Raw genomic sequence first — 27,780 nt, 5'->3', positions numbered from 1 at the left:
ATTCCGCCCACGAGAAGCATTTTTTTTCTTTCGCTTCACCCACGATCATTCGTCATCGTGGTCTGAGAAAGTTGGCTTTCCTGCGGGGGGTATTGCAGTACAACGGCATCAGTGAGGACTTGAAAACCTGTTGGCCTGTTACTTGACCACCGTGGCGCTTCGAGGCGCTAAAATCCTGCCACGATACTTCCCTGCACTGAGAATGCGCTGTGTACCTGCTATTCAAGGCGGTCGGCGTGGACTGTTGCTTACCAGGACAGCTCAGGGGACAGAAAATATCAACATTCAGCTGAAAAACCCGCGGTTCTACCGAGAGAGCCTTTCAGCGATTTCCCTCTCACCTGGAACTCGTCCATGAGGCCCGCCCTGAGCCCGGCGACCAGCGCCCGGTAGCGGAAGAGCCAGGCGAGCCCCGCCAGGGCATCCCCCAGCAGCAGGGCGAGCAGGAGAGCCCAGTACGCGTGCAGGAGCCGCTGGTTCATGCGCAGCGCTCCCAGGCATCCCAGCGCCTGCGGAAAGGTTGGTAAGGCCTTAGAGCGCTCATCAACTGCGAAGAGCGACCGCAGTTGCCGTCGGCGGCGGTGTCTACAAAAAAAGGTGCCAAAATGGCCTTGACTGTAAAGTGAAAATATGTAAACGAAAACGCATTTGGGTCGTCGGCGCAGCAGCCAGTCGTTAAGAAACAAGAATGAGCGCGGCCCACGACCGGTGAACGGGACGGCACGTGCGTAGAACAAGTGCACGTGTAGGAGAGCTCTCAAGGTAGGGAAGCTGCAACGTAAATTGCGGATACCCCCCGATTACCCCCCGACGGGGTAACTCGCTTCAAAACACGAAGATACAAAAGAGAGAAGAGACGCCAACGCGATGTAACAATGGATTAAATTGCTGGTTTATACCTTGAAATGGCGTCACCAGACTTAAGTGCCCGACGAATTTTCATTGCAACGCTTATGCACACACTGCATCGGAGTCATATGCGTGCGCACCACGAGCATTGCTGCAACTCGTAGGCTTTATTTTATCTGCTTACGCGCGCATTTCGAAACTAGTAATGCACTATTACGGCTACAAGCAAACACTGTGTATATATATATATATAAGGTTAGTAGAGACAGACACACGAGAAAGACATTGAAAATAAAAATAAAAGTTTACTGACGTTTCAGGGAGAGGACTCCCTTTCTTCAGACGTTTCAGGGAGTCCTCTCCCTGAAACGTCAGTAAACTTTTATTTTTATTTTCAATGTCTTTCTCGTGTGTCTCTGTCTCTACTAAGCTTATTTTTTCGCGCTCTGTGTGAGTTTTTGATTCCAGACTATATATATATATATATATATATATATATATATATAATGAAGAAAATGAAACACGTCGAAAGAGGATAGGTTTTAACGTTTCGACCGGGGACCGGCCTTCGTCAGAATAACAGTAACAAGAGTAGTTGTACAGTATATAAAGGCGTTCTTTGCGGTGACAAAAACCACGTGGCAGCATAAATCACAAGAAAAACAAAAACAAGAACCACAAATTCAGCAAGGAACATAATCAAAGTGCAATGCACTGTCGGGGCCCCGTTTTACAGATATCTAACCAGTAGCAGTCTAATCATATGTTCGACACGTGCGATACGGAGTGTCACAAATATCAGCACACGCAAAAAAAAAAAAGATTGACATCACAGGTGCAAGCAACTCAGTTTTCCTGCACTTTCATTCAAACCACGTGCGATTGTGTTAAATTTGAAGATTAAAAATGACTCGCGAACTTGCCTATCATGGTGCGTTCGAAAGCCAGATTCGAGGATCGTGACTTTGATATTGTCAAAAGTGTGACCAGCGATATTGGCATGCTTTGATAATGGAAGATGAGGTAGTGCAGAAATATGAGCCTTGTGATTGTTAAAGCGAAGTCTGAAGGATGTCTGAGTCTCCCCAACGTACTGCATTTTACAAAGATTGCATTCAAGTAGATAAACTGCGTTACTGGTATCACAAGTATAGTTACCATTTATTTTTAAGCTAAAATCAGAAGCAGCGCTATTCGCGGTTGATGAGGTAGTCATATGGTGGCAAACCTTGCAGCGCGGTTTGTTGCAAGGGCGGCAGCCTGTAGTCAATGTAGATTTGCCTTTTGAAGATCTAAGAAAGTCCCGCAAATTCCGGGATCTTCTGTATGTCACACGAGGTGGTTCTCTGAAAATTGATTTCAGTCGTTCGCTCTGTAAAAATATGTTATGGTGTTTTCTTAAAACGGCGTTTACACTTTGTGCAGGTGCGGAATAGGTTAGAACAAGGTTAGTATGCGATGAAAGTGACTCTTTCTTATTGGTGCCTAAAAGTGCTTCACGGTCGTGGCTATCAGCACGCTTGATGGCGTCATCAATTATCTGGGAAGGGTATTTTTGCTTGACTAAAGCGTTTCGAAGATGGGCACAGTTAGAATTAAAATCAGATTGTTGGGAGCATATTCTTTTAAAACGAAGGGCCTGACCGTAGGGTATACTAGTTTTACAGTGCTTGACATGGTAACTGTTGAAGTGAAGATATTGCTGGCGGTCAATAGGCTTTCTATAAACTGTTGTAGCGAGCTGGCCATCCACACATCGTCAATGTTACATCTAGAAAATTAATAGTTTGTTCTGAGTATGCCTGGGAAAAAGAAATGGTCGGATGCGCGTTGTTAAAATCATGGATGAAGGATGAAAGGTGAGCTTCCCGTGCTGCCAAATCATAAAGATATCGTCGATGAATCGCTTGTAGTAGAGTGGCTTCAGCGCGCGACTTGCCAGAAATTTGTTTTCGAGTAAGCCCATGAAAATATTTGCATAAGTATGGCCGATGGGCGTGCCCATCGATGTGCCATTCACTTGTAGGTAATGAACCCCATTGAATTCAAAATTATTAAATTCAAGTATCAATTTTATGAAGGTTACCAAGGTGGAGCTGTAAATTATTTTGTCACAAACGGACTCGTTGTAGGAGTGAAGTGCTGCCTGTATTCCATCCGCATGCGGGATATTGGTGTAAAGGGATGCCACATCTAAAGTAACCAACAGTGAACCAGGAGGCACAAACAGATCGACAATGTCTGACAAGAAATGGTTTGTGTCATTAATATAGAATGGAAATGAAGGTGGAATCGGGTTTATTACTGAATCTACAAATAAGGAGATTAATTCTGTAACTGTGCCTATGCCAGAAACTATAGGCCGTCCGGGGTTTCCCGCTTTATGGATTTTTGGGAGGAGGTAAAATCGACCAGCGACGGGGCTCAGTGGAACCAGAGAATTGAGAGCGGAAGCAGGAACATTTTGCTGTTCAATTAGGTTGGTTAATGAATTTGTAATGAGCGATTTAAAGTTTGCGGTGGGGTCTCCATCGAGTCGCTGGTAGAACGTGGTGTCTTCAAGCTGCCTGGTAGCTTCGCTGACATAATCTAATTCGTTTAGCATTACGAGTGCTCCGCCTTTATCTGCAGGCTGGATAATTATGTCATCGCGGGATTTAAGGTGCTGCATTGCCGCCATTTCGTTTGATGAAAGGTTTCTTTTAAACTGAGCTTGTTTGTTATAAATTTCTAATACATCCCGCTGAACGGCGGCAATATACAGGTCCAAGCATTTATCTCTTTGCGTAGGCGGGATCCAATGTTTGTGGGATGGAAGGATGGGAGCAGTAAGATCAGCAGAATTTTTGTCCAAAAAGTATTCCCGCAATCTTACGTTTCGAGCAAAATTATCCAAGTCCTTCATGAGCTCGAATTCAGTGTAACTGCCTGCAGCTGGGGAAAAATTAAGCCCTCGAGACAACAGTGAAACTTCGTCACGTGAAAGCTCGTAAGAGGACAAGTTAACTATGTTACTAGATGTCACTGGGTCATCTGCCGATGTGGTACTGTTGTTGTGCGGGCTAATCTTAGCGGTAGCTATCTCGGTAGGAGCATAAGGTACAGTCACCTTGTCTCTCAAAAGTTTCTTGCTTTTGATCTTATATATTTCTGCCGATTTTTTTCGCTGGTATTCAGCCAGTTGCACATATTCGCGGGTCGAGAGTTTATGATGCGGGATTAGTTGGTTTTCTTGGTTACGAATGAATTTAATTAAAGATTCATAATGGCCAATGACAATGCGCACAAGAGCAAAAGAAGCATTCGAGAGCACGTTATCCCAGGCGGAAACATCAGGAGCTGACATATTTTCAATAGCAGGTTTCAACACAATTCGCAGTCCTCTAGGTACCACACTAGCTTGTAAGTAGGTTTTCAGCGTAAAAACGTGAAATTCGAACCGGAGACGCTTTTCTACAACTTTGCGAATTTTCATGAATCCTTAGAAAACAGGATAGTTTGAACAATTTTTACCGGAATATGCAGGCTGTAGTCACTTCTCGGATTTCCCGGGCGCGTGGGAGCGTTGCGTTCGGAGGTTGTAATGAGTAACTTGTTGAGTGGGTGCAGAGGAAGTCGAAGCACCGACAGTTTGGCACGGGATATTCGTAGGCTGTTGTAGGTGGGGTGGAATCGAAGAGGAGTCGTCCGTCGTACGCTGTAGTGTCGCAAAAGGGGTTGCATGAACCTGGGGAATCGGCGTCTGGTTGGATGAAGCCTCAGCGGCGGGGTTGATATTAGTCGACGGTGAGCGCACTGCAGCTGGGGCTGGCTGGAGTTCATCATTTGATGTTACACTTCTGGAGGGCGGCGTAGATGAACGTAAGTCGCTTGGTCGGTGGCAAGTGGGCGAACCACTTCTCGCGAGACATGTTGATGTGGAAACTACTGCTGGGAGACCGTTTAGGGTAGGTACAACTACCGTGGCTTCACTTGGAACAACATGCGTCGAGGGCTCGCCTGTATTGGGCCCACTCCTTTGTTGTGGGGTTGTCGAACATCTCCTTGCCTTAAACTGGTTATCAGGGTCACAAGGACCCGAAATCCTTTGCGCAGAGGGGCCGTTCAATGCGGGCCAGGCGGTCGAATCGTGGCGTGAAGGGAGCAGGTCGGTGGCGGGGCTGTCATCGTGGACAGAACTTTCCTTCAAAGGAGCGTGGGGGGCATTGGGTGTGCAGGTGCGCCAGGAAGTGGTGGTGTCGCTGCTTCTCGTGATGAGGAGCTGTCGGAGGTGACTTGCGAAGATTGCTGTTCCTTCGAAGCTAAGATGAACGCCGTCAGCAGCCAAGACACGGCTGGCGGGCAAATAGTAGAAGCCGTGGTCTAAGAAGTTCACAAGCCACGAGTGGCGGCAGTAATCCCGTAGAAGGGTGTTGAACTGGCGGGCCTTAAGATTGAACCTCCAGATAAAGGACATGTTGTCGCTTTGTCGACGGCGATTGATAGCCCTAGGCAGGACCAAACTGACATATATTCTCTTGATTTGGCGATGTTCTTTTGAGATGACATCGAAGAGTCTCCGAAAGCTGTCTCCGATAGTTTCTGGCATAGGCACAGTTACAGAATTAATCTCCTTATTTGTAGATTCAGTAATAAACCCGATTCCACCTTCATTTCCATCCTATATTAAGGACACAAACCATTTCTTGTCAGATATTGTCGATCTGTTTGTGCCTCCTGGTTCACTGTTGGTTACTTTAGATGTGGCATCCCTTTACACCAATATCCCGCATGCGGATGGAATACAGGCAGCACTTCACTCCTACAACGAGTCCGTTTGTGACAAAATAATTGAAAGCTCCACCTTGGTAACCCTCTTAAAATGGATACTTGAATTTAATAATTTTGAATTCAATGGGGTTCATTACCTACAAGTGAATGGCACATCGATGGGCACGCCCATCGGCCCTACTTATGCAAATATTTTCATGGGCTTACTCGAAAACAAATTTCTGGCAAGTCGCGCGCTGAAGCCACTCTACTACAAGCGATTCATCCACGATATCTTTATGATTTGGTAGCACGGGGAAGCTCACCTTTCATCCTTCATCCATCATTTTAACAACGCGCATTCGTCCATTTCTTTTTCCCAGGCATACTCAGAACAAACTATTACTTTTCTAGATGTAAGATTGACGATGTGTGATGGCCAGCTCGCTACAACAGTTTATAGAAAGCCTATTGACCGCCAGCAATATCTTCACTTCAACAGTTATCATGTCAAGCACTGTAAAACTAGTATACCCTACGGTCAGGCCCTTCGTTTTAAAAGAATATGCTCCCAACAATCTGATTTTAATGCTAACTGTGCCCATCTTCTAAACGCTTTAGTCAAGCAAAAATACCCTTCCCAGATAATTGGTGACGCCATCAAGCGTGCTGATAGCCACGACCGTGAAGCACTTTTAGGCACCAATAAGAAACAGTCACTTTCATCGCATACTAACCTTTTTCTAACCTATTCCGCACCTGCACAAAGTGTAAACGCCGTTTTAAGAAAACACCATGACATACTTTTACAGAGCGAACGACTGAAATCAATTTTCAGAGAACCACCTCGTGTGACATACAGAAGATCCCGGAATTTGCGGGACTTTCTTAGATCTTCAAAAGGCAAATCTACATTGACTACAGGCTGCCGCCCTTGCAACAAACCGCGCTGCAAGGTTTGCCACCATATGACTACCTCATCAACCGCGAATAGCGCTGCTTCTGATTTTAGCTTAAAAATAAATGGTAACTATACGTGTGACACCAGTAACGCAGTTTATCTACTTGAATGCAATCTTTGTAAAATGCACTACGTTAGGGAGACTCAGACATCCTTCAGACTTCGCTTTAACAATCACAAGGCGCATATTTCTGCACTACCTCGTCTTCCATTATCAAAGCATGCCAATATCGCTGGTCACACTTTTGACAATATCAAAGTCACGATCCTCGAATCTGGCTTTCGAACGCACCATAATAGGGAAGTTCGCGAGCCATTTTTAATCTTCAAATTTAACACAATCGCACGTGGTTTGAATGAAAGTGCAGGAAAACTGAGTTTCTTGCACCTGTGATGTCAATCTTTTTTTTTTTTTTGCGTGTGCTGATATTTGTGACACTCCGTATCGCACGTGTCGAACATATGATTAGACTGCTACTGGTTATATATCTGTAAAACGGGGCCCCGACAGTGCATTGCACTTTGATTATGTTCCTTGCTGATTTTGTTGTTCTTGTGTTTGTTTTTCTTGTGATTTATGCTGCCACGTGGTTTTTGTCACCGCAACGAACGCCTTTATATACTGTACAACTACTGTTGTTACTGTTATTCTGACGAAGGCCGGTCCCCGGTCGAAACGTTAAAACCTATCCTCTTTCGACGTGTTTCATTTGCTTCATTATACTTACCGGTGTCCAAGAAATTGTTTCCCGCTATTATATATTTATATATATATATATATATATATATATATATATATATATATATATATATATTATATGGTGGTACCGGCTTGCGACACTTCGGACACCCGTACACAGAAATGTTACGCTCAGGTACTGCTTCCCCCCCCCTCCCCCCCCAAAAAAGACGAAACGCCAGGGTCGGGAATGTTGCGGTTACTACGACGCCTAAACGCTAGAAGTGCTCGTTGGCGCCGGTTGAGTCAGCCCGTCGGCTGATTCCACTGTATTCGGGATCAAAATGTGGAGCTCTTGTGGTCCTTTTCTGCTGTTTTTTTTGCTGAGTGCTGCAACCGTGCAGTTTAGTATCGTCGTTTTACGAAATCGGGTGTCTGTGGACATGACACCTCGTGCGATGTGCTAAAGCTTCGCTGGTTGTCCATCTGCACAGCCTGCGTAACGGCTGCTCAATTTTGCGACAGCAAATCTGTTCTTGGTCGAAGCTGTAATGGGATGAAACGCGCTAACACGGGCGTAGCGATGTGGAGACCGCAGAGCCTACCGAAGATGAGAGGAAGCGCCGAGCACACATGAAGCAAGGTAAAATGATTGTTGAACGAGACGTTTGTATTGGCAAAGTGTCTGTAAACTTTGTTGCCAATGTTTACACTTTTCAACATTGCTGAGTAAACTGGAAACATTAAGCATATTTCATGCAAGAAATTACTCATTTTACATGGCTGCTTGATCTTTTCGAAAGCAGATGAGGAAATACGCCGTAAAAAAAACTACGAAAGCGCTCGTGGCGCCCCCTCGTGGCAGTGTCCCCAGTTGAAAAGTCACAGAAGTTTCCTGCGGATGTCACAAGCAGTGGAACACGGCAAAAATGAATCGGCGCAAACGGGAATAGATGTGGTCGCGTTAAGAAGTTCTACGAAGCTTAGCCTCACGTTTACGGAGCGCCAGGCAGCTAAGCACAGCGCAATCTTCTAATAAATCAAATTTGTATGCTGTCTTCAATGCCCCTGAATACACCATTCAGTCGTGCATAATACCTTTGAGCATTCCCCGCAATCGTGCATAGCTGTAACAATAGCGTAGTTGTCGTACTTTGTGGCACTCTTGGAAGAGACCTTGTTGGGACTATAATTATAATTTTTGGCACAGCTTCCGCCTTTCTCAGCGAGAAATCTCACGGGTCCTGGCGCAATCCTCACATAAAACTACACGTTATTTCTGTGCCTCTGCGTGCACAAACAACACGTCGACGCTGCTTTAAAGCAAGAACGATGCAAGGACACACATTTGTGATAGAACTCAGACCGTGGCAGCGTTTGTTGCTGTTTTCTCTTGTGCGGAAGTTCAGGAAATAAAGTGAGGTTGATAGCGGAAAAAGGACGACACCGAAAACGTGACCTGCTTCCGGAGCGCGTCCAGAAAGTTTCTCACGCAAATTTGTCCAACTTTTGCCGAGTACCCCACGTCTCGTGCTGAGTGCCTTCCAAGTAAAATATAACAATAGCGAGAGAGTGTTGTGAAAGCGCTACTCAAGCACCTTCGGAATGTTGCCGCGACCGGAAAAAAGAGCTGCGCGAGAGCTAGTCTTGAAAGAAATATGCATCGCAAACCCGAGCAACTCTCGGAGAGTAGCACAGTCAATGTTCTAAGGGAATACGAAGTTGACACTTTTCTTTTTTTTCTCTTCCGGTTTCCTACGGCACTTTACAGGTGAGATTTAATTTTGTTATTGCACTTAAGTCACGTGTCGAGGCCTGTATGTTCTGTTCTGGCATTACGGGTACACAACACTCGGCATTCGAAATAAGCTCCTGTTTTCTGCGCAGGTTCTCCATGTTACGCATTACATCACCAAACGCTTCCACGCACCATGAAGGGCGTGGAGGCGCTCGTGAACGGCTGAGATGTTTGCAACGATCGGAGAGTGTTCGGTTCGCTGCCGTCTGAAATCGTTGAACAGTTGTCTTCATCGCCATTATCATAGCCATCATCATAATTATTTTTTCCCCTTAAAGGCCTTTTCTTGGGCCTCACATAAGTGGGGGTGCAGGACACGTCAATTTACAAGAGGTCATAATAATGACGGAATAGTTCACCTTGATAATACTACTTGGAAAAATTTTTAACGACAAGACCGGTACTCGAAACGATGTAACTGATAAAATACATGTGATACAATTAAATGGGGTAACAACTGGTGTCAAATATAGTTCTACTGCACCTCGCATGGCGATGATGCTACCACCGAAGGAGTGAGCTTCATCTCTAAGTCTATAAGGAGATACCTCAGAGTACTGTAAACGCTCTTTCGGGTTAAGTATCAACATCATCCAGTTCAAAGAAATATCGTTTGAAGAAGCGCCAGTTGTTCGCCATGTGATTCATTCGTAAGCTGTGAAAAGACTGGAATACGTTGAAGCATTGGGTATCCCTATGACATTTGCGTAATGGACAGTGTTTTCCTTGAATGGCATACACTGGCCTTGAAGTTGGGCATGATATGAGCGTACGCAGGAGATGGGATGCCAAAAGCTAAATAAGTTGTAAGTTCGGGCCGCCTGGTAATACCTACTTAACATTCCCAGCATAAAAAATTGACGGACGAACACAGTAGACCACGACCAAAAGCACGTTTGGCTCTTTTCTCTTTTCTTGCGGGGTATCTGCGTATCAGCCCGCCCTTATTCTTGCCGCATTACCCTACACTTCCACCTGTAGGCAGGGGGTTTTATTCGTCAGCTCCAGAGAGTTCCACCTATATAGTGCATGACGCACTGTTTAGAATGGAGAGAAGCGAGCAGGTCTGGCAGAATTCAACCGACTGGTGTCTGATTTGTCTGCAAGCGTCATAGCCATACCAACACCACCCCATAAAACAGCACCCTTAGGCAAGAGCGAAGCTAAAACTGAAGCAACGAATATGGGCGCTAACTGTCTGCCACCGCTTCGATACATACCCGCCGCGGTGGCTCAGTGGCTAAGGCGTTGTGCTGCTGAGAACGAGGACGCGGGCTCGATTCCCGGCTGCGGCGGCCGCTTTCCTGATGGAGGCGAAAAGCAAAAAATTTAAAGCCGTTCCACTGAATGTGAGAGCTGTCGGAAGTGCGGAGCAGTGATTCGCCATAATGGGCTGCAGCGCCGTTATCCGCTCACTGCTGACACCGAATGCATTTCGAATTTCGCGCCTTCGCAGTGCTCGCGCGCACCCAGCCTGAAACTGCGCCAGCGGGAGTTCTGTTCTTTTTGTGCTTGCTTTAATTTCATATGCTGGGGCTGTTTTGCGTCATTTCGAACGCGTAATTTTTTTCTTGCACGGCTGTGGCCTCTGTGCGTGATTTCGAACTCGCCATTTTTTTTCTTGCACGGCCGCTGTTTTCGCTTACTATCGTAAAAACCAACTCAACGAGCGTTCCTATCCAAATGAATGCGGGGGCTGCCGGTTATATACACAGATTTTACCTGAAATGTACTTGCAGTATTCTTTGCGCTAAACAACGGGATGATGTGTAAGAAGCGCCAGCGGTTCACGAGGTTCGAACGGTTATGACTATTTCAACCGCGTGGTTTTCGAAGCCTAAGCGTGACCCCCTGACGACTGTACATCAGGCTCTACTTGGGTTCGTTATCTCGCTGCGCCGCCTGATTCCGGCAGTCGCATCAAGCGTTAGCGAGCTACGACGACAAGGCGAGCCCATAAAGTGCTCTGCACTTAAAACGCCCGTGTGTACGAGATTTCGGCGCACGTTTCAGGTCCTAAGGTTGCCAAAATGAATCCGGAGCCCTCCATTACGGCGCGCCTCATTGCCTGCGTTGCGTCGGCGCGTAAAATCCTATACAATCAATCAACCAGTTCGACACATAATGCCGAGATTTGTCACTCGACATTCCATTCGCTACCTCCGACTTTGTTTTTCATGACTCGTAAGCACCACCACTTGTGAAATTTTAAGTTAGACAGATTTTGTAGTAGTAGTAGGAGTAGTGGTGTAAAGTGGTAGTGGTGAGGGGGAGGTTACAGTGCTGGCATATGCGTTTGCAGAGGTACGCCAATCTGACGGTGAGAATTGTGTGGTTGTAATAGGGGCCGGTTCGGAGCCGGCGCCACATGTCTGCTCCGTAGGTGGATAGGGAAGCGTTGTAAGCATTTTTTTTCTTTTTCGCGTAAACAAGTGCCGTGTATTGGTAGACGGCAGAGAAGGCCACCGTGGCCAGTCCTTCCACAGGCTAGGCTGTGCTAAGGCACGTCGGGCGCTTCGTCACTGCCGGTTACTCGCCTGCAAGAGTCCGCCCTGCAGGAGGAGAGCCGGCACGGCGTACACGAAGGTCGGGTCGGCGAGGCGCAGGCCGGGTACCAGCGACGCCCGGTAGTCCGACAGCACCCAGGCGGCCGCCACCGAGAACGCCAGCGCGCTCAGCAGCAACGCCACGTTGCACGTGTAGATCCATAGCCTGAAGGAGACGGGATTTGTTCGTCGAGGAAACGAACTCTGCGCACACGGACGCTCGTTAAAAATCGTTGAGGATGCATCACTCTAAGAAATCGCCGCGGGTGGGCGCACCAAGCAGCGTGACCAAATGTGGAAATTTGGCGAACGACGAGGCCCAGCATATTAATAATATTCTTTATTTCAAAGCACTGAATACATATTCGGGCCAGCTAAAGCCAAAAAAGGCTTGTGGGGCCGTGCCAGGCAGTTGCTGCCCATTACGGACAGCGCAATACAAATATTGTCGTCTTAAAAAAAAAGGAAAAGGAAAGAAAGAAGAAAAAAAGTAAAAAGCAGGTACAAAAAAAAGAGTCTGGGAATAAAACAAGCACAAGAAAATACATTCAACAGCTTCCACCATTGAACATTCAACCACGTAACACAAACACGGCGTCTATAACTTGAGCACGAGAGGTAAAGGAAAACAGTTCGGACGGAAGGGAGTTGAGTATGGAAGGGACATAGAAAGTACGTACCGCTCACCATATTTAGTGCGAACCCTCGGCACAACAAAGCGATCTCGTAAGCGGAGGTCACGTTGCGGCGTGTACAATATACAGCGTTCGTGGGACCAAATATATTTTAACACCACAGTTTGTTTAAACAACAGATTACAGCAAAAAAAAATAATGTGGCTGGCAATTACGATACTAATTGACCAGATTTAGGGGAAATCCCCAAGGTGGGGTAAGCTTCTGCGAAGGAAAGTTGGACATCCACCTAAATGCAGCCGTACAGCTACAAAGGAAAGCGATACGATACTCCAATACACCCTAATGCAAAATTTGTGTGCAGCTAAACTCAGTCTCTAAACTCTGCAACCTTAGATTTCAGTCAACCTAAAGAACAAGCAGGGTTCCGTAAAGGTTATTCAACAATGGACCATATTCACACGATCAATCAGGTGATAGAGAAGTGCGCTGAGTATACTGAACCCCTATATATAGCCTTCATAGATTATGAGAAAGCCTTTGACTCGGTCGAAACCCTAGCAGTCATTGAGGCATTACGGAACCAGGGGGTAGATGAGCATCATGTAAGAATACTAGAGGATATCTACAATGGGTCTACGGCTACCATCATCCTCCATAGGGAGAGCAGCAAAATACCTATAAGGAAGGGTGCCAGACAAGGAGACACAATCTCTCCAATGTAATTCACAGCATGCTTACAAGAAGTATTCAGAACATTGGATTGGGAACAGGTGGGAGTAAGGGTTAATGGAGAATACCTCAGTAACCTCAGATTTGCTGATGACGTTGCCTTGCTAAGTAACTCGGGGGACGAATTGCAAAGCATGCTTTCCGCACTGGGCGAACAGAGTAGAACCGTGGGCCTGAAAATTAATATGCAGAAAACTAAAGTAATGATCAATAACCTCGGGACAGCCCAGCAGTTTGAGATAGGTGGCGAGGCAGTGGAAGTGGTAAACGAATATATCTACTTAGGCCAAGTTGTGACCCCAAATCACAACCATGAGGTAGAGATAATTAGAAGGATCAGAATGGGGTGGGGTGCATATGGTAGACATTCTCAGATAATGAATAGCAGGCTACCATTGTCGCTGAAGAAGAAAGTGTATGACAGCTGCATCTTACCGGTACTCACCTACGGGGCAGAAACCTGGAGGCTCACTAAGAGGGTTCAACTTAAATTGAGAACGACTCAGCGGGCAATGGAGCGGAAAATGATAGGTGTAACATTAACTCTTTCGTTACCGCGCAAAATTGACCAATTTTGAAGGGTCTAACAAAACATTTTTTTTTTGTGCTACACATACTGGTTAGGCACACATTGCAGTGACATAAAATGCAGATTATTCCACGCGCTTTCTAACGATACCAGTTTTAATAATGTTTTCCTAAATAATGATACCGAAAAAAAATATCGAATTCGAAAATTTTGTCCACGCGTCGAACAAAATAAGAAAAAGTAAGTTGTGTATAATAAACGACCAGTAGTAGAAAAAATTTAGAATATACATTTTGTAGGTAGACATTTCAAAAACCCGTCCTAGAAAAAAAATTCAGTTGCACGGTGCAATTTGCGAGATATAAAAAAAAAATGTTAGCCCGCGTGGTGCCCGTGCCATGTGGTGAAGCCCAACCACTATTTCAAATTTTGCTATTTTAGATGGTTCTCTGGAAGAAATTTGGTAGTTCGACATTATTAAAGGCCCAAATTAGCCTCCACGTGATGTAAAAACACCTTGTCAATGATTATGACCGGCACAATATTGAAGGCAAGCAAGCGATGTGAAAAAAATCGGCTTGGAGTTGAGAACCAAACTCTTTGGTGGATGCTTGTTGACGTTCTGATGATCACTTATCAGTCAGAACTTTCATTTGCGGTTTATTATCATGTTCTGACTCACTATGGTAGCCCTGCTTGCAGGAATAAGGTACGATGCGCTAGAATCATGCCCATCAAGCTTTCACCAAGCCGCCGTCGGGCTGTGAAGCGAGTTCAGCACCTCGAGCCTACTACATTGCAGCGCCACCTAACAATTTTGAAAAGAAACAAATACAAGGCTGTTGGAGACTTTGTCAGAATAAACAGTACTACTAAGAAGCGACACTAGACTTTCGAAAATACCCTCGTATGAAACCGAAACTGGCCGGTGAACAGCTGGCGGTGTTCAAGGCCAATTGGAAGCGTTCTCCTCGTCTGAACTGATACCCGACGACTTGGTGTTATCGTTTGACTTCAGCGGAAGCTCTTATCGCAAAAGCAAGGCGTAGATAAAGTGGAAGCGCGACCGGCATGCTTGTTTTGAGGACCAGTAGCGGGGAACGGAGGCGCCATGGCAAATGAGCTTGTAGTTGGGTAACTGCGTAGTAGCGCCAAATATGAATTTCGCAATGCAAAAACGAAACCGAAACTTCTGGAAACTGGTTGAAAATGGCAGGCACACTTGCTAGACATGCGGGGGACCATCAGAGATAAGCTTTGGGAGAATAAAGCTGCCCTTTGACCGAACCAAAGATCATAAGTGAATAGCTGGGGCCATTTTCAAGTAATTATCACCTCTCAACACTGTCGGATTACAAAGTTGACCGCATTATTTGGTATTTGACTTGCCAGGAGCCTTTTGACAAAAAAAATATTATGGTAATGCAGCCTAACCACGATCTGCATCCTTTTTTCTCAAGTGCAGCAGCCACGCCCCCTTCCTCAAAAACACACGCACCTAAGCTCGCAAAAAACGCCGTCAAAAATCTCAATGTCGCCGGAGCGGGAAAATTTAAACTGATTCTAAAAGGGCAGTGCCTAGACTAACCACAGGCCGCATTAAGTGTACGACAAACAACTACAACATGTTGAAATAGGCAATATAAATCATCGATCACCGGTGATCGATTTGAATAGGCGTGGTAACGAAAGAGTTAAGGGACAAGAAGAGAGCTGAGTGGGTCAGGGAGCAAACTGGTGTTAAAGACATATTAATAGAGATTAAGAAAAAGACATGGACGTGGGAAGGGCATGTAATGCGAAGGCAAGATAACCGCTGGTCATTAAGGGTAACAGAGTGGATCCCTAGAGAAGGCAAGCGCTGCAGGGGGCGGCAGAAAGTTAGATGGGCAGATAAGATCAAGAAGTTTGCGGGGATAAATTGGTCACAGTTGGCACAGGACCGAGGTAATTGGAGAATAATGGGAGAGGCCTTTGCCCTGCAGTGGGCGTAGATAGGCTGGTGATGATGATGATGATGATGATGATGATGATGAAACTCAGTCTTAAGAATCGAACGCACATCATCGTTGAGTCAGAACTCACTCGTGGGCTCTTCTTCCCCCGCGACTGCGGAAGAGGCGGCTATTGCTCTTGCATTAACACTGCGGCCTTCCCCTGCGATGATAATCTCCGATTCGAAGACGGCCATTCGAAATTTCGCCCGGGGCCGCATTTCTGCCCTGGCACTCAAAATCCTTCTTCAAAATCCCCCTGACTCCCCCACCGAGCTGGTATGGAAGGGAACGAGGAAGCACACAGAGCCGATTGAGAGCGAACCTTCCGAGTGGGTCTTAGCCTTGAACCCTTCCACGGAGCCCTGTCAGCTCGAGATGGGCTCCTTTCCTTTCATGAGATTACGTCTCATTACCGCCTCTCCCGCCGTCTACTGCCCCCTGCACACCCGGCGCTCTCTCACACCGAAGAACGCCTATGGCGCTTAGTGCAAACGTACACCCTTCCTTGCCTCTCCCGCCTGCACCGCATGTACCCCGCTCTGTACTCCTCACCCCCTGCCCCGCTTGTGGGGTGGTCCAAACCATGGATCACCTCCTTTGGCAATGCCTCCACAGCCCATTCCCCCCATATCGATACGGTGAGCACTGGGCGAGGGCGTTGGGCAGCTCGGATTCGGCGCTGCAAGATGCCATCGTAGCCCGGGCTGCCAAAGTCACCGGGGGCCTTCCTCCCTCGGTCACCACCCCTCCCCCCAATTAGTCCGTGCGGCAATAAAAGTTATCTCTCTCTCTCTCTCTCTCTCTCTCTCTCTCTCTCTCTCTCTCTCTCTCTCTCTCTCTCTCTCTCTCTCTCTCTCTCTCTTTTTCTTTCTTTCTCTTTCTCTCGTGGGCTCTCTCGACGGCAGCGATGGTGAACCTCTGCGCATACGCGGTGCGAAGTGCGTCTCAAAAGGCGACCGCGAACTGCGTCTCACGAAGTGGCCGCAGATCATCGTCACGCGCACGCCTCCCCCTCACCCTTTCGCCAAGCGTCGCACAGACCAGCGTCTCGTGCGAGCACAACATACTGCCCTCCCCGGAACCCTTCGCCACGTTTAGTCCGCCGACCCGCCGCGGTGGCTCAGTGGCTAAGGCGTTGCGCTGCTGAGCACGAGGTCACGGGTTCGATTCCCAGCCGTGGCGGCCGCTTTTCTGATGGAGGCGGAAAGCAAAAACGCCCGTGTTCACGAGATTTCGGAGCACGTTCACTGGTCTGCCTCCACGACTCCGCGTGTGGAGGCAGACCAGTGGGGAGACTCCTTGCCTGGCTCTGGCTGGCAGTCAGGGCCCGTCTCACAAGGTTAAAGGGGCACTGACACAAAAATTTTGCATCTTGTTTTTTTTTTGTTGCGATAAGTAGCTAGTGACCTACTTATAACCTGTAGAAACCTCATTTGCTTCAGCGTGCGACGGTTGTTTATTTAGAGGCATTTTAAAGGCAGCCAGTCGCAGTTTCGGTTTCAGCGAGTGCCGCGAAACGATGGATTTTGTGGATTTTGTGTGAACAAAGCTGACCACGTGACCGTCGGAGGGATATCACAGAGCAGAGCCGCCGTAGCACTGTCGAATCCGCATCGACGGCAGTTTCTGCGAATGCCCCCACGTACTGATCTCGTGAGGCGCTTAATTAAAAAGCGACCGTGGATGTGACGCAGGCGCTGCGAGTCCAAATGCTACCGCGGCGAAAGAACGAAGCGCGACGCTCGAGACGGTGGGTGGCAAAACGCGCGCTGGGAGCAGCCGGCCGGTCTGCCTACAGGTCCGCCTACAGATGTGTTCGGCTTACCACTGCGGCGGATATTCGAGTGCCGCTCTCGTAAGCGGTGCAGATGACAATTTTTAATGCAACCTGTCATCGCATCATTAACTCCTTTTTCATGTAAGCCACCATGGTCGGGACTTGGGGACAATTTCGTGCAGCGGTAACAAGCTATCACTCGAGCTACCTGCGCCGGCCTGGGCCACATCGCGGCCGTGGCCACCGCCTGCACAGCGACCGTGCGGCTATCTCAGTGGGCTTTTCGTGCCTCCGGCGCGTTTTCGTATCTAATGGTAATAAACAGTAATAGAAACAGAGTGCCTGGAATCGCTGTAGAACTTTGGTCGCGGCCAGCTGCCCGATGAGCTGACGAAATCACGGCGCCTCCGCCGCCAACGATCGGGTCGTTCGTTCTCGAGAGCAGAAGCTCCGCCCACCGGCCCTCCGATTGGAGCGGTGAGCCGGGAAAGCCAGCGAAAAACGCCGGCAGTGCGGAAGCGGCAAACACATACTCGTGACGTGTTTGGATGTTGTTTATTTACACAATATCCTCGGGATGTCGATTGCGCGTGGTCCTTTGCTGGCTGCTCGGTTGCGTTTCGCACAATTTAAAATTGATTTTAAATATGTTCTAGGCTGTATTCGCCGCTGATATTTTGCAGATGATGTATCTGTGTTCCCACCAATCTATCTCCGAAGTTATCTCACCTTCAAAATTTTGTGTCAGTGCCCCTTTAAGGTGGGAGCCGGGTTCAGAGCTGGACAGCTGCGCCGCCCACTGTGAAGGGGAGGGGTGGGTATTGGGAGGGAGGTGAGGTATGTGGGAGCATTCCCATACTATGTGACAAAGTGTGCCCCTTTTGGGGCAAAACTTGCAGTGCGGTGAGTGAGAGGTGGGGAAGATCAAATGCCAAAGTGTATTGTGAGGGAAGGTCCGGGTCTGAAGTTGACGGAGAGTGATTTCATCGGCTTTTGTTAAAGACAGGTGAGGTGGAGGGAAGGTGCGACGAGAAAACTTGTAATGTGTGAGAATATCGTACGTGAGTAGGGGTTGGGCATCCAGGGTGGGAGGAGGGGGGTCGGCGGCAATAGCCCGTGTACCACTTCTCGGGCCGCGTCGTGGGCCGCTTCATTGCCGGCCAACCCACAACGGCCAGGGGTCCATAGAATGTGGCACTCCTCAGGGAGGTAAGTGGAGTGTTCAATGATTCGCAGGGCAGTGCGAGGAAGTAGACCTCTTCAAAGATGTCGACAGGCTTCCTGTGAGTCCGTGATTACTATCACGTAGTCGCGACGAGTGGAGGTAAGGGAGAGCGCCATGGCTATTTCCTAGGAGCCATGAAGAGAAAATACAACTTTGTTTAATTTGAAAGAACTAGGATTTAATATCTCACTCAGCTCAATTACAGCCACACGAAAATGTTTTTTTAACGAAAAAAAAGCAAGTATTTAGAAACTTCCAAATTTTGCGCCACAGTGACGTGTTATGAGCAAGAATGACGTCATACGGGCCAACAATAAAATATAATTTTCAGTGTGTTCCCATTACCGACGTCCAGTCATGTGTCGTCGCGACAGGTCAGTTAGGTGGCCGCCAATCGCACAAACAAGGTTCCGTGACGTCATAGAAAAGTTGCGGAAAATTGGCTAGGGGTCGCGACTGCTTCACACGTTTTCTTTAATATTTCCGTTATTTGTCGGGAGATTGCGATGATATTGGTATCATTGTTATCGGGACTAAGCAGTCTTTCTAATAAACCCAACTTGTATTTTGTCTTCATGGCTCCTTTCAGTTTGTGTTGAGGTTCGCGTGGAGGCAGTAGCGACGGTACGGTTTCGGCTGTCTACATTCGCGACGGCGCAAGTCGATCGGTTGGGGTATGGGGATGCATCTACGTAAAGCGTGTCCGGGAGATGCTGGTAGTGGGTGCGGATGTAGTTGCTTCGGGAGGTGCGACGACCGTCATGCAGGCCTGGGTGCATGTTTCGGGGTAGCGGGGCGACTTTAATGCGAGCGCGCAGTAGCGGAGGGAGGCGTGCCAGGCGGTGAGGCTGAGTCGGGGTCGGACAGCCCAGGCGAGCTAAAGTACTGCAGCCAGTGGGCGTAAGCTTGAGGCGTTGAAATTGCGAAGTTCATTGAGCTTCACACAGCTCTGTCCAGGTGTTGTGTATTCCCAAGCGTAAGAGCAAGTCAGTAGAGGTGTTAGTGGGGAGGCCGAGGGCAGTTTTGTACGCTTGTCTAATTAAAATGTCCAGTTTCTTATGTTCTGCTGGTTTGAGGGACAGGTAAGGGGCTCCGTATGTGAGGCGAATGATGAGGAAAGCTTGAACCAGACGGGCAGCTTCAGCTTCTTTGAGACCAGTACGTTGGTGGGTGATGCGCTTAACTAGTTGTGCCAATTGAGTAACTGTTCGTTGAAGTCCCAGGATGGTGTGCGAGCCTGAGCCGTCTCGTGGGATTGTGAGTCCGAGTACACTGAGAGAGGTTACTAGGGGGACGGGGCAAGTCTGTATAGTCAGAACCCGGTCCGGCGTCGGCGCCTTGTGGTTTAGCCGAGTTTTTTGCTGAAGGGTTAACAGTGCGGATTTTTCCGCGGAGCAGGTCAGACCACATTTAGAGAGATACGTGCTAGTTATGTCTATGGCTCGTTGAAGTGATTCTTGTTGTTCGCCCACTGAACCTGAGTTAGTCTATATGGTGAGATCGTCTGCATATAGTGCATGGTGGAGGGATGGGACGGTGTCCAGTAGCGGAGGCAGATCTTTGAGAGCTATGTTAAATAGTAAAGGAGAAATGACGGAACCTTGTGGTGTTCCTCGGGGGAGCGCTGGGAAAGAGCGGTGCGGTTGGTAAGGAAAGCTCTCACATAGTTGTATACTCGTGTGCCAACATGGATAGTGGCCAGGCTGTTTAGTAAGGCGTCGGGGGAAACGTTATCAAACGCGCTCTTGATGTCGAGAGCGAGGATACAGTGCTTGTGATGCTTCGGAATGTTACTGAGAAGGTCTTTGAGCTGCAGGAGGACGTCTTGGGTAGACAGTTGAGGTCGGAAGCCGTACATCGTCGTTGAGAAGAGGTTGTTATCTTCTATGTATGCCGTAAGGCGATTGTGAACCATGTGTTCAAGCAGCTTCCCTAGGCACGAAGTCAGTGAGATAGGACGCAGGTTAGGTATCTCGATTGGGTTGCGAGGTTTGGGGATCAGTGAGATGTCCGCGTGTTTCCACGCGGGCGGAAGCGTCCTTTGTGTCCAATGATCATTGATGAGATTAAGGAGTTGGTCGAGGCTGGAAAGAGGAAGGTTGCGTATTAGACGATTCGTGATTTTGTCATGTCCTGGTGCTGTGTTGCGCGTGAGGTTGCGGATCGCTGCCTCGAATTCTTTGTAGGTAAAAGGCGTGTCCAGCGTTGCGTTTGGGTTACCAGTATGCTTTGAATAATAAGGCGCAGGAGTCTGTGGAGAAAGTTCGTACTTTTGTAGTATGGTGTTGAGGAGGCTTTTTTCATCTCCTGGGAAGGCATGCATGAGTCTGCGGATGTGGTGTTGAGTGGGGGTCTTCTTCTCTCGGCTACCCATTAGCGATCGAAGTAGGTGCCAGGTTTTGCGCGTACTAAGCGTTCCTTGTAACTGGGTGCAAAATTGGTGCCAATTCTGCTGACTGAGTTGTTTGGCGTAGTCTTCCGCTTGCTGTGTGAGGCGAACTATGCGTAATTTGAGGCGCCGGTCGGTTTTGTTACATTTCCAGCGTGTTACCAGGCTGTGCCTGGCCGTCTAGAGGTGATCGAGGTGCGGATCTACTGCGGGGTACTCGGTCGTGAGCGGGATTCGTTTGGTGTGTTTTTGAAGAGCACGTGCAATGGTGGCCGTCCATTCATCGAGGTCCGAATTGGCGGGTGGAGTAGCTTCTAGAGTATCTCGGGAGGCTTTCCAGTCTGTGAGGCAGGCGACGCCTAGTTGGGTTTTGGTTATGCCCGAAATGGTGAGGTGAACGATGCTGTGATCACTTCCGAGAGTTTGGGGGAGGCATTGCCGTGTGTATTGAGAGACGTGTGTATTGAGAGAACAAATGTGAGGTCCGGGGTGGCATCCCGGGTGACGCTGGAGCCGAGGCGGGTCGGGATGAGGGGAATCTTGCAAAGAGTAAAGCCGTGACGGTGTGCTGCATCCCAGAGGGTAGTTCCTGATTTTGCATTGCGCGCGTAACGCCATGCAGTGTGCGGTGCATTAAAGTCGCCGAGGACTACTAATCGGTGGTGCTTAGCTATTTTAATTACATTCCGGAGGAGTAGAGGAAGTTCCTTAAGGCTGTCAGAGGGAGGGGAGTAGACGCTGAGAATAAAAACACTTGGTTCCTTCTTGCTGGTAGGTAAGAGCTTTACTAGTGGTCAGCCGATGATGTTGCGCTGGGTAGGTATTGTGCAGGAAAGTGGCGGTCCGCAGCGGGATTTTGAAGTGTGATGTAGTCTCGGGGGGAGGGGTTATTCAATTCTACTTCTTGTAGGGCGAGTACTGCTGGGCGAATACGGGCGATGAGCTGGTGGAGGAACGATTTTTTCCGGCGAAAGGAGCTACAGTTCCAATGCCAAATGTGAAGGGACAGGAAGGAGGTGCATGTAGGCAATATAAACTATCCGAGTCGTCCTCGATGGCATCGGCAAGTGAAGGGGGTGCAGGGGGTGTAGACTTGGCGGGCGGTGCTTTTTGCGTTTTTACTTTTTCAGCGTTGCGTTCCTCTATAACCTTGATGCGGTCCAATAGCGAGGTGAGTTCTTCCTCTAGGGCCGTGAAATTGGTTTGGAAGAGTCGCTTCAGGTCATCCAGGGCAGAGAAAATGTGTGCCAGTGCGGAATTCTCGGGTAGTGGTTGATTTGCTGGTGGCGGGGGTGGGACTAAAGCAGTGCTGTACGGAACGGCGTTCCAAGGAACTGCATTCCTGGAACTAGTTCCTTTTTGGAGGAACGGAGGAACACCACCGTTCCATTAAGGGTCAGAGGAACTGTAACGGTAACTCGTTAGGTTTATGAAGGAACGGCACGAACGGCGTTCCTTCTGCAAACGTTACATCGCTAGGATTTGGCTGTTTTTAATGCCAAGCCTCGAGTACAATATCCACAAGTCGGTAGTGTGTTTCTCTTTCTATAAGCTCGCCAATTTGTCCGCCCTTTAGCGGAACGTGCTTCCTCGAAGGTCAAGGGCAGAAGAATAACCACGCAGAGGGCCGCAGCTTATCCTAGCTTTCCTGCCGGTTTAGCTTTCGTGATGGTGTTCGACGGGTAAATAGCGCAGCCGCTAGAATTCTTTTCATCTTTCATAGTTTGTCTGGGGAGGCCATGATGCGCGTCTGGCCAGTAGACTAGTTTCCTGCCGGGGAAAGCCTCTAAGTCGGAGCGGCGTCGCAGGTCCCTTGTCAAACCATCGTATCTGTATATTGTCAGGGGTTATTACCGCATTAGTGCGCGCATGGCGCAAGTGCGTTGTTGTCGGGAGAGTTGCGCTCCCTGTGAGGTTATTCGAAGGATCACCGGTTATGGGTCTCGGGATGTGTACTTCTCGAAGGTGCAGAGTACGCGCGCAGTTCGCCACGGCTCGATCTATCGCCGATCTGGCGGGAATGAGTCGACGGGAGTGCCAGGTCCTTTTAAATGCAGAGCATTTCAGTAACTCACGATGTCACCCGCGTTGGCGTCCGTAGTCCACACGCTCACTGCGCATGCGCGTCGAGTCGAGGCGATAGCGAACTCTCTCGCGAGGGGCATTGGATTGGATTCGAACACACTCTCGCAAGGGGCATTGGATTGGATTCGATTGGATTGGCTTGGATTGGCTTGGCTTGGCTTGGCTTGGCTTGGCTTGGATTGGATTTGGATTGGATTGGATTAAAGTGGATTGTGTTGGATTGTGTTGCGTCATAGCCGCGGCACGTTGCGTCATAGCCGCGGTAGACGCGCTGGGGCCGGCGCATGTGCTGTACTCTCTCTTCCGCGGTTTCCTCTCCTTCTAGCGCGGCGCATATAACCGGTGTGCCGTTCTCCGGCGAAGCAACATCCGCGCTTGGCTCAAACACCTAGAGTCCACGCCGCTTTACAAGTACGCCAACGTCGTCGACTGGGACCGGCTTACGCAGTCCCCTCAACGTAAATAAGCGGCGGAGCGCGCGTTCGGAATTCAGTCAAGGGCGTCCATGCTTGGCTTTCGCTTGACGTGACGCTTTGCTTGACTCGAGTAGATGCGACGCATTTACTCGAGTTCCCCCCGTGGGAAGATGCGGGCGGCTTTTTTGCCAGGTCCTTTTGCACGCGTATTGCACGCGTCGTGTCCACAAAAGACAGGAATTTCGTCATTGTCGGCTTAATTTCGTCGCGCGACGTATGAACAATACATGAGAGAGGCCGCCCTAAGGTCCACAGCCAGCGTTCTGAGTTGGTTTAGTTGGGCGGTTTCAACCCTTGTTGTACTTGTGCTTTGATGAATACCTGGGGGTGAGAGTAAGAGCGTGGACCACGTGATTGTTTGGGTGCAAATCTTTGGGCTTTGTTTACCTGGACGACCAGCGGCCCAGTGTGTGTTAGTTACTAGGTCCTCGAGGCGTGGTTTTTGTGTAATAAAACCGTAGTGCTTGGTGTTCTTGGACAGACAGAGCGAGAGCTAGAAAGTCGATTTAGGGAAGCTTAAGTCCGGTCAGTTGACCGAACGAGCGTGATCGAGGAGCCCCTAGTGAATTAGATATGTTTAGCTGAGATCATTTAAGCGTTTCTCGGTTTTTTTTATGACAACTTTGTATATCAGGGGCGCAGTTAGAAATGTGTGGAGTTTGTCCGGTGCTCCCTCATAAAATTCGTCTAGGAGCGTTTCTTCAGATTCTTTTCATCTCCAGATAATGTGCTGCCGGCGGTGTTAATATTCGTATAATATACGCAGTTCAATGTGTTTTAATTTTTTTATTTATTTCGCCTCAGGATTATTCGACAACGTATTTTAAATTTTAAAAAAGAAATGTAACGGTAATGTAACGACCCGTTCCAATGTTCGAAGTGGAACTGGAACGCGTTCCTAGCTTTCGCAATAGAGGAACCTGTAACGGGAACTTGTTTCAAAATTGTGAAGGAACGAGGAACGAGCTTTCGTTCCTGTTTTAGAGGAACGTGTACAACACTGGACTAAAGGAGTGGGTGATTGTGGGAGAACTGCCTTGAGCTCCGAGAACTGTTGCTGGAGCATAGCGATTTGGTTGGCATTTTCAGCTAATTGCGGCTTTAGTTGTGCATTTTCTCGGGTAAGACTTGCTTGGGTGGGAGAATCAGGAGGTAAGTGCGTGTTTTGTGATGTGGGCAAGGGAGGGAAAGGGTCAACGTGAGGGATGTGGGCGGCTACAGCTGACCAGCTCACCTGGGAGGGCGTTGAGGGTGGGCCGGATGACCTTGAGAGTGTGGAGAGGGCTGGTTGCAGGGTCTCTTGTGCTTGTACAACGTTGGAGGCGGGTGCCCGCGGGAGGTGGTGGGGGCTCGAGCTTGCGGCAATATTCTCGACTTGCCGTCAGGTGATGGAGTCCGCAAAACTGACATTGGGGTTGGCAGGGGTGATCAGGAGCTGGGTTGGGGGCATGGCACCGGGAACACAGTTAGGCTGAGGGTTGGGACAGACATCGGGTCGGTGTCCGAGGTCACCGCACTTCACTTGCACAGAATTGGTAGGTATTCGGTAGGGGCGACAGCGTACCAGTGTGCCGTACGCTTTTACGTAAAATGGCACTTGAGGGCCGTCGAACGTGAGTGCTGTTGTGTCCGAGGTGCCGAGCATGCGGGCTTCAATGATGGGCGGTCCGGTGGACGTAATTATGGCGAATACGGTTGCTCAGGAGGTGTGCCAGGGTCGATGCCTTGGATTACTCCACGAGAAGTTCCTGGGGGGCTCTTGAGGTACGCTGTGACATCATATGTAGTGCCGCCATGGTGGAGGGTGGTGACCTTGCGCAGAGCGTCGGCGCATACTTCGCTAGGGGTGCTTATCGTGATGAGGTCCTGCTGTGGTTGCGGGAAGGTGATAACTTGCCCGTATAACGTAGAATGAGGGAGGCCGGTGGCTTGTTGCAGGCTGGATGCAAGTTGTCGCGCGGGCCATGCTCCGGCGCGTAGGCCGGATCTTGGGCGGATGATTACATTGTAGTCTTTCATGGGTAGTTTCGGTCAGATTTCCCTGCGTGGAGCAGAGACGGAAGCTGGCACTTGAGTAGTGGAAGGGCTAATGCGCTGGTTGTGGCGCGATCATAAGACCTGACACCAGGGGTCATAGGTTGGGAGCGTACGGCCGCTGTCTGGGCCGTATGTCGGTAGAGCTTGGGGTGAATCTTGCATGTTGACGTCCTCAGCGCAGGTGGTGAGGCAGGCCGTGCGCCCGTAGGCGTGCACGATTGCTGCTGAGCCGTGTTGTTTGGGACGTTGTTTGGAACTTTAGGGTTAGCACAGACGCTCACCGCTTGAAACTTCAGGTGGGTCCGGTGAGATGACAAATGGTCCAAGGCTTTTGGGGCGGGTATCAGGGTGAAGCTGGTGACTTAGCGAACACGGTGATACTAATTACAGAGCGGTGCTGCTGGGAGGTCCACTGCCAGGGCGGTGCAAAGCAGGAGCCCATGTGAAGTGGGTGCGGGTCGTGCAGCCCCCTGGTGGCGTTTCATCAAGATCCCCAGGTGGTCAAAAGTAATCGGGACCCCTCAACTACGGCGCGCCTCATCGTCTGCGTTGCGTCGGCGCGCTAAACACTACAATCAATCAATCACTTAGTCCGCAGTTTTCTTTCTGTGGTCGCTCGATCGGTTACAACGCTGTCGCCGTGGCCGAGGCCGTCGCTATCGCCGCCGCCAAACTGCAGTAGCGGCGGCCGAAGTGCTGCCCACTAAAAAGAAAAACAGTAGAATTTGCGCAGGGATACCAGCGCGAATGCACGCCTTGTGCTGCTGTCTCAGTGTAGATTCTATTGTTTACTCTACTCGGAAGCTGGGCCTCGCCGTTCACCAAATCTCCACATTTGGTCACACTGCTTGGTCGTTCTGGGGAGTCGGGGTGAAGCCAATCCGCGGCGATTTCTTGGAGTATACGACGGTCACGCAGCTTCTGCGTGCACTAGCATGTCGTTGAAGTTGGGGGCTTCACGGCCCCCTCCCTGCAGCGAGCCTTCAAAGCGTAACCTCTCTGCCCGACGAAGATGCACTTCAGCTTGAACTGGAAATGTTCTCGGTAATTGTAGAATTATTCGCGCGGACGGTCAGCCCCGTGTTTGTCTGCTAGTATTAAACTGCAGCCCTTCAAAGTTTAATTGAGGTAATTAGTTCAGAAAGAAGCTAAATCCCAAATTAGGGACCATAGTGTTTAGTTTCTTGGAAATGCGCCCGATCAATACGCTCTAGATAAAGTATTGTGACATTACAATGCAAGAAGCTTTTGTCAGTTCACGCTCTCCTTTTATTTCCTTCTCTTTTTTTGCATTTTATAGAGCCATACGGCCCAAAAATGTGTACAACCTTTTATCCATTTTTCACATTCGGGGTGAGATGGTGCAATCGTGCTATTTTCTCACCGGATCACTAATCTTACTGTGAACTGCGCCCTCTGCACAGGTCTTTTTTAACCCGTTTAGCCAGCATTCGGCGCATATACCTCGACGTGGCCGACAAGGGGAATTCGGCCACGTGGCGCGCGTAATACACCGCACTGGACGACGCCGATGTGCAGCCGGGGCGTGCGTACCTGTAGTACCTCATCGCTGTGTGCAGGAACATTGGGCCGAAGGCGGCGCAGGGCTCCGTGGCGCCCGGCAGCGGAAGCAGCTGCAGGGGCCGGCCTCCGCCGCCTCGGTGGTGGGGCTCCTCCGGCCGCCGCCCGCTCTCCCCGGGGCCGCCGCCCTGCGAACGGCCGCCGTCGGAGACACTGTGAGCGCGAACACTTTTGGGGCCAAGCAAGAGCTCACTCGCGTGGCTAACCTCCACAACGGAGGAGCGAAGGGCTTCAGACTTAGTCTCCAACAGCACTGTGCCGTCATTAGAAAAATACCGGTCACGGCGTAGGAGATTCCACGCGCTTTTCGGAGAATACAGGTGGAGATTTGCAGCTCAGCGCAATTTTTTCGTTGTTATTACTCTGCACTTATTCAGCGGAATGCAAAAAAACTTCTCGCACATCTAATATTGGGGGCGAAAGCTTGCATTGTGCGCAGTTTCATGTTGAGCGCGTTGCGCGACCACGCTCCTGAGCAATGGAAACTATCCCATTCAAATGTACGAGGAGTACATTTTGACAGCGAATTAAATAACAAATATTCAGAGTGCTGGAAAGTCTTTTTACAGCGTTAATGTCCCAGTCGACTCCTTTCCCTATGCGAAATGTCACTTCGCGGCAATAGTTTTTGCAAGGTTCGTGAGACGTCGGACTTTTCAACGAGAGAGCTGAGGGTGAAGAACCCGCGATCGGGGACAGCAGAGGTTTCGCGTATATTCCCGTTTTCTTAAGGCA

General features: G+C 49.1%; 2 protein-coding genes across 3 annotated transcripts in view; one reads left to right on the top strand and one right to left on the bottom strand.

Annotated features, from left to right (window-relative positions):
* The window catches only part of LOC144176059 (CD151 antigen-like), a 366,885-nt gene that overhangs the window by 15,366 nt on the left and 323,739 nt on the right, over nt 1-27,780 (bottom strand). For both annotated transcript variants that reach the window (XM_077705182.1, XM_077705181.1), the window contains 3 exons: nt 27,019-27,173; nt 11,574-11,748; nt 342-509 (listed from right to left, as the gene is read on the bottom strand). In XM_077705182.1, coding sequence (XP_077561308.1) covers nt 342-509; nt 11,574-11,748; nt 27,019-27,050 — 375 coding nt within the window. In that variant the 5' untranslated portion in view covers nt 27,051-27,173. The remainder of the gene's footprint in view (nt 1-341; nt 510-11,573; nt 11,749-27,018; nt 27,174-27,780) is intronic.
* Nucleotides 1-27,780, top strand: part of LOC144176057 (pseudouridine-5'-phosphate glycosidase-like) — a 307,408-nt gene that overhangs the window by 276,469 nt on the left and 3,159 nt on the right. The window lies entirely within an intron of this gene.

The sequence above is a fragment of the Haemaphysalis longicornis genome, unplaced genomic scaffold (genome assembly GCF_048455015.1).
Source record: "Haemaphysalis longicornis isolate Haplotype H1 unplaced genomic scaffold, Haemaphysalis longicornis Haplotype H1 scaffold_3, whole genome shotgun sequence".
Lineage (NCBI taxonomy): Eukaryota > Metazoa > Arthropoda > Arachnida > Ixodida > Ixodidae > Haemaphysalis > Haemaphysalis longicornis.
This window is presented reverse-complemented; position numbering and strand designations above follow the sequence as displayed.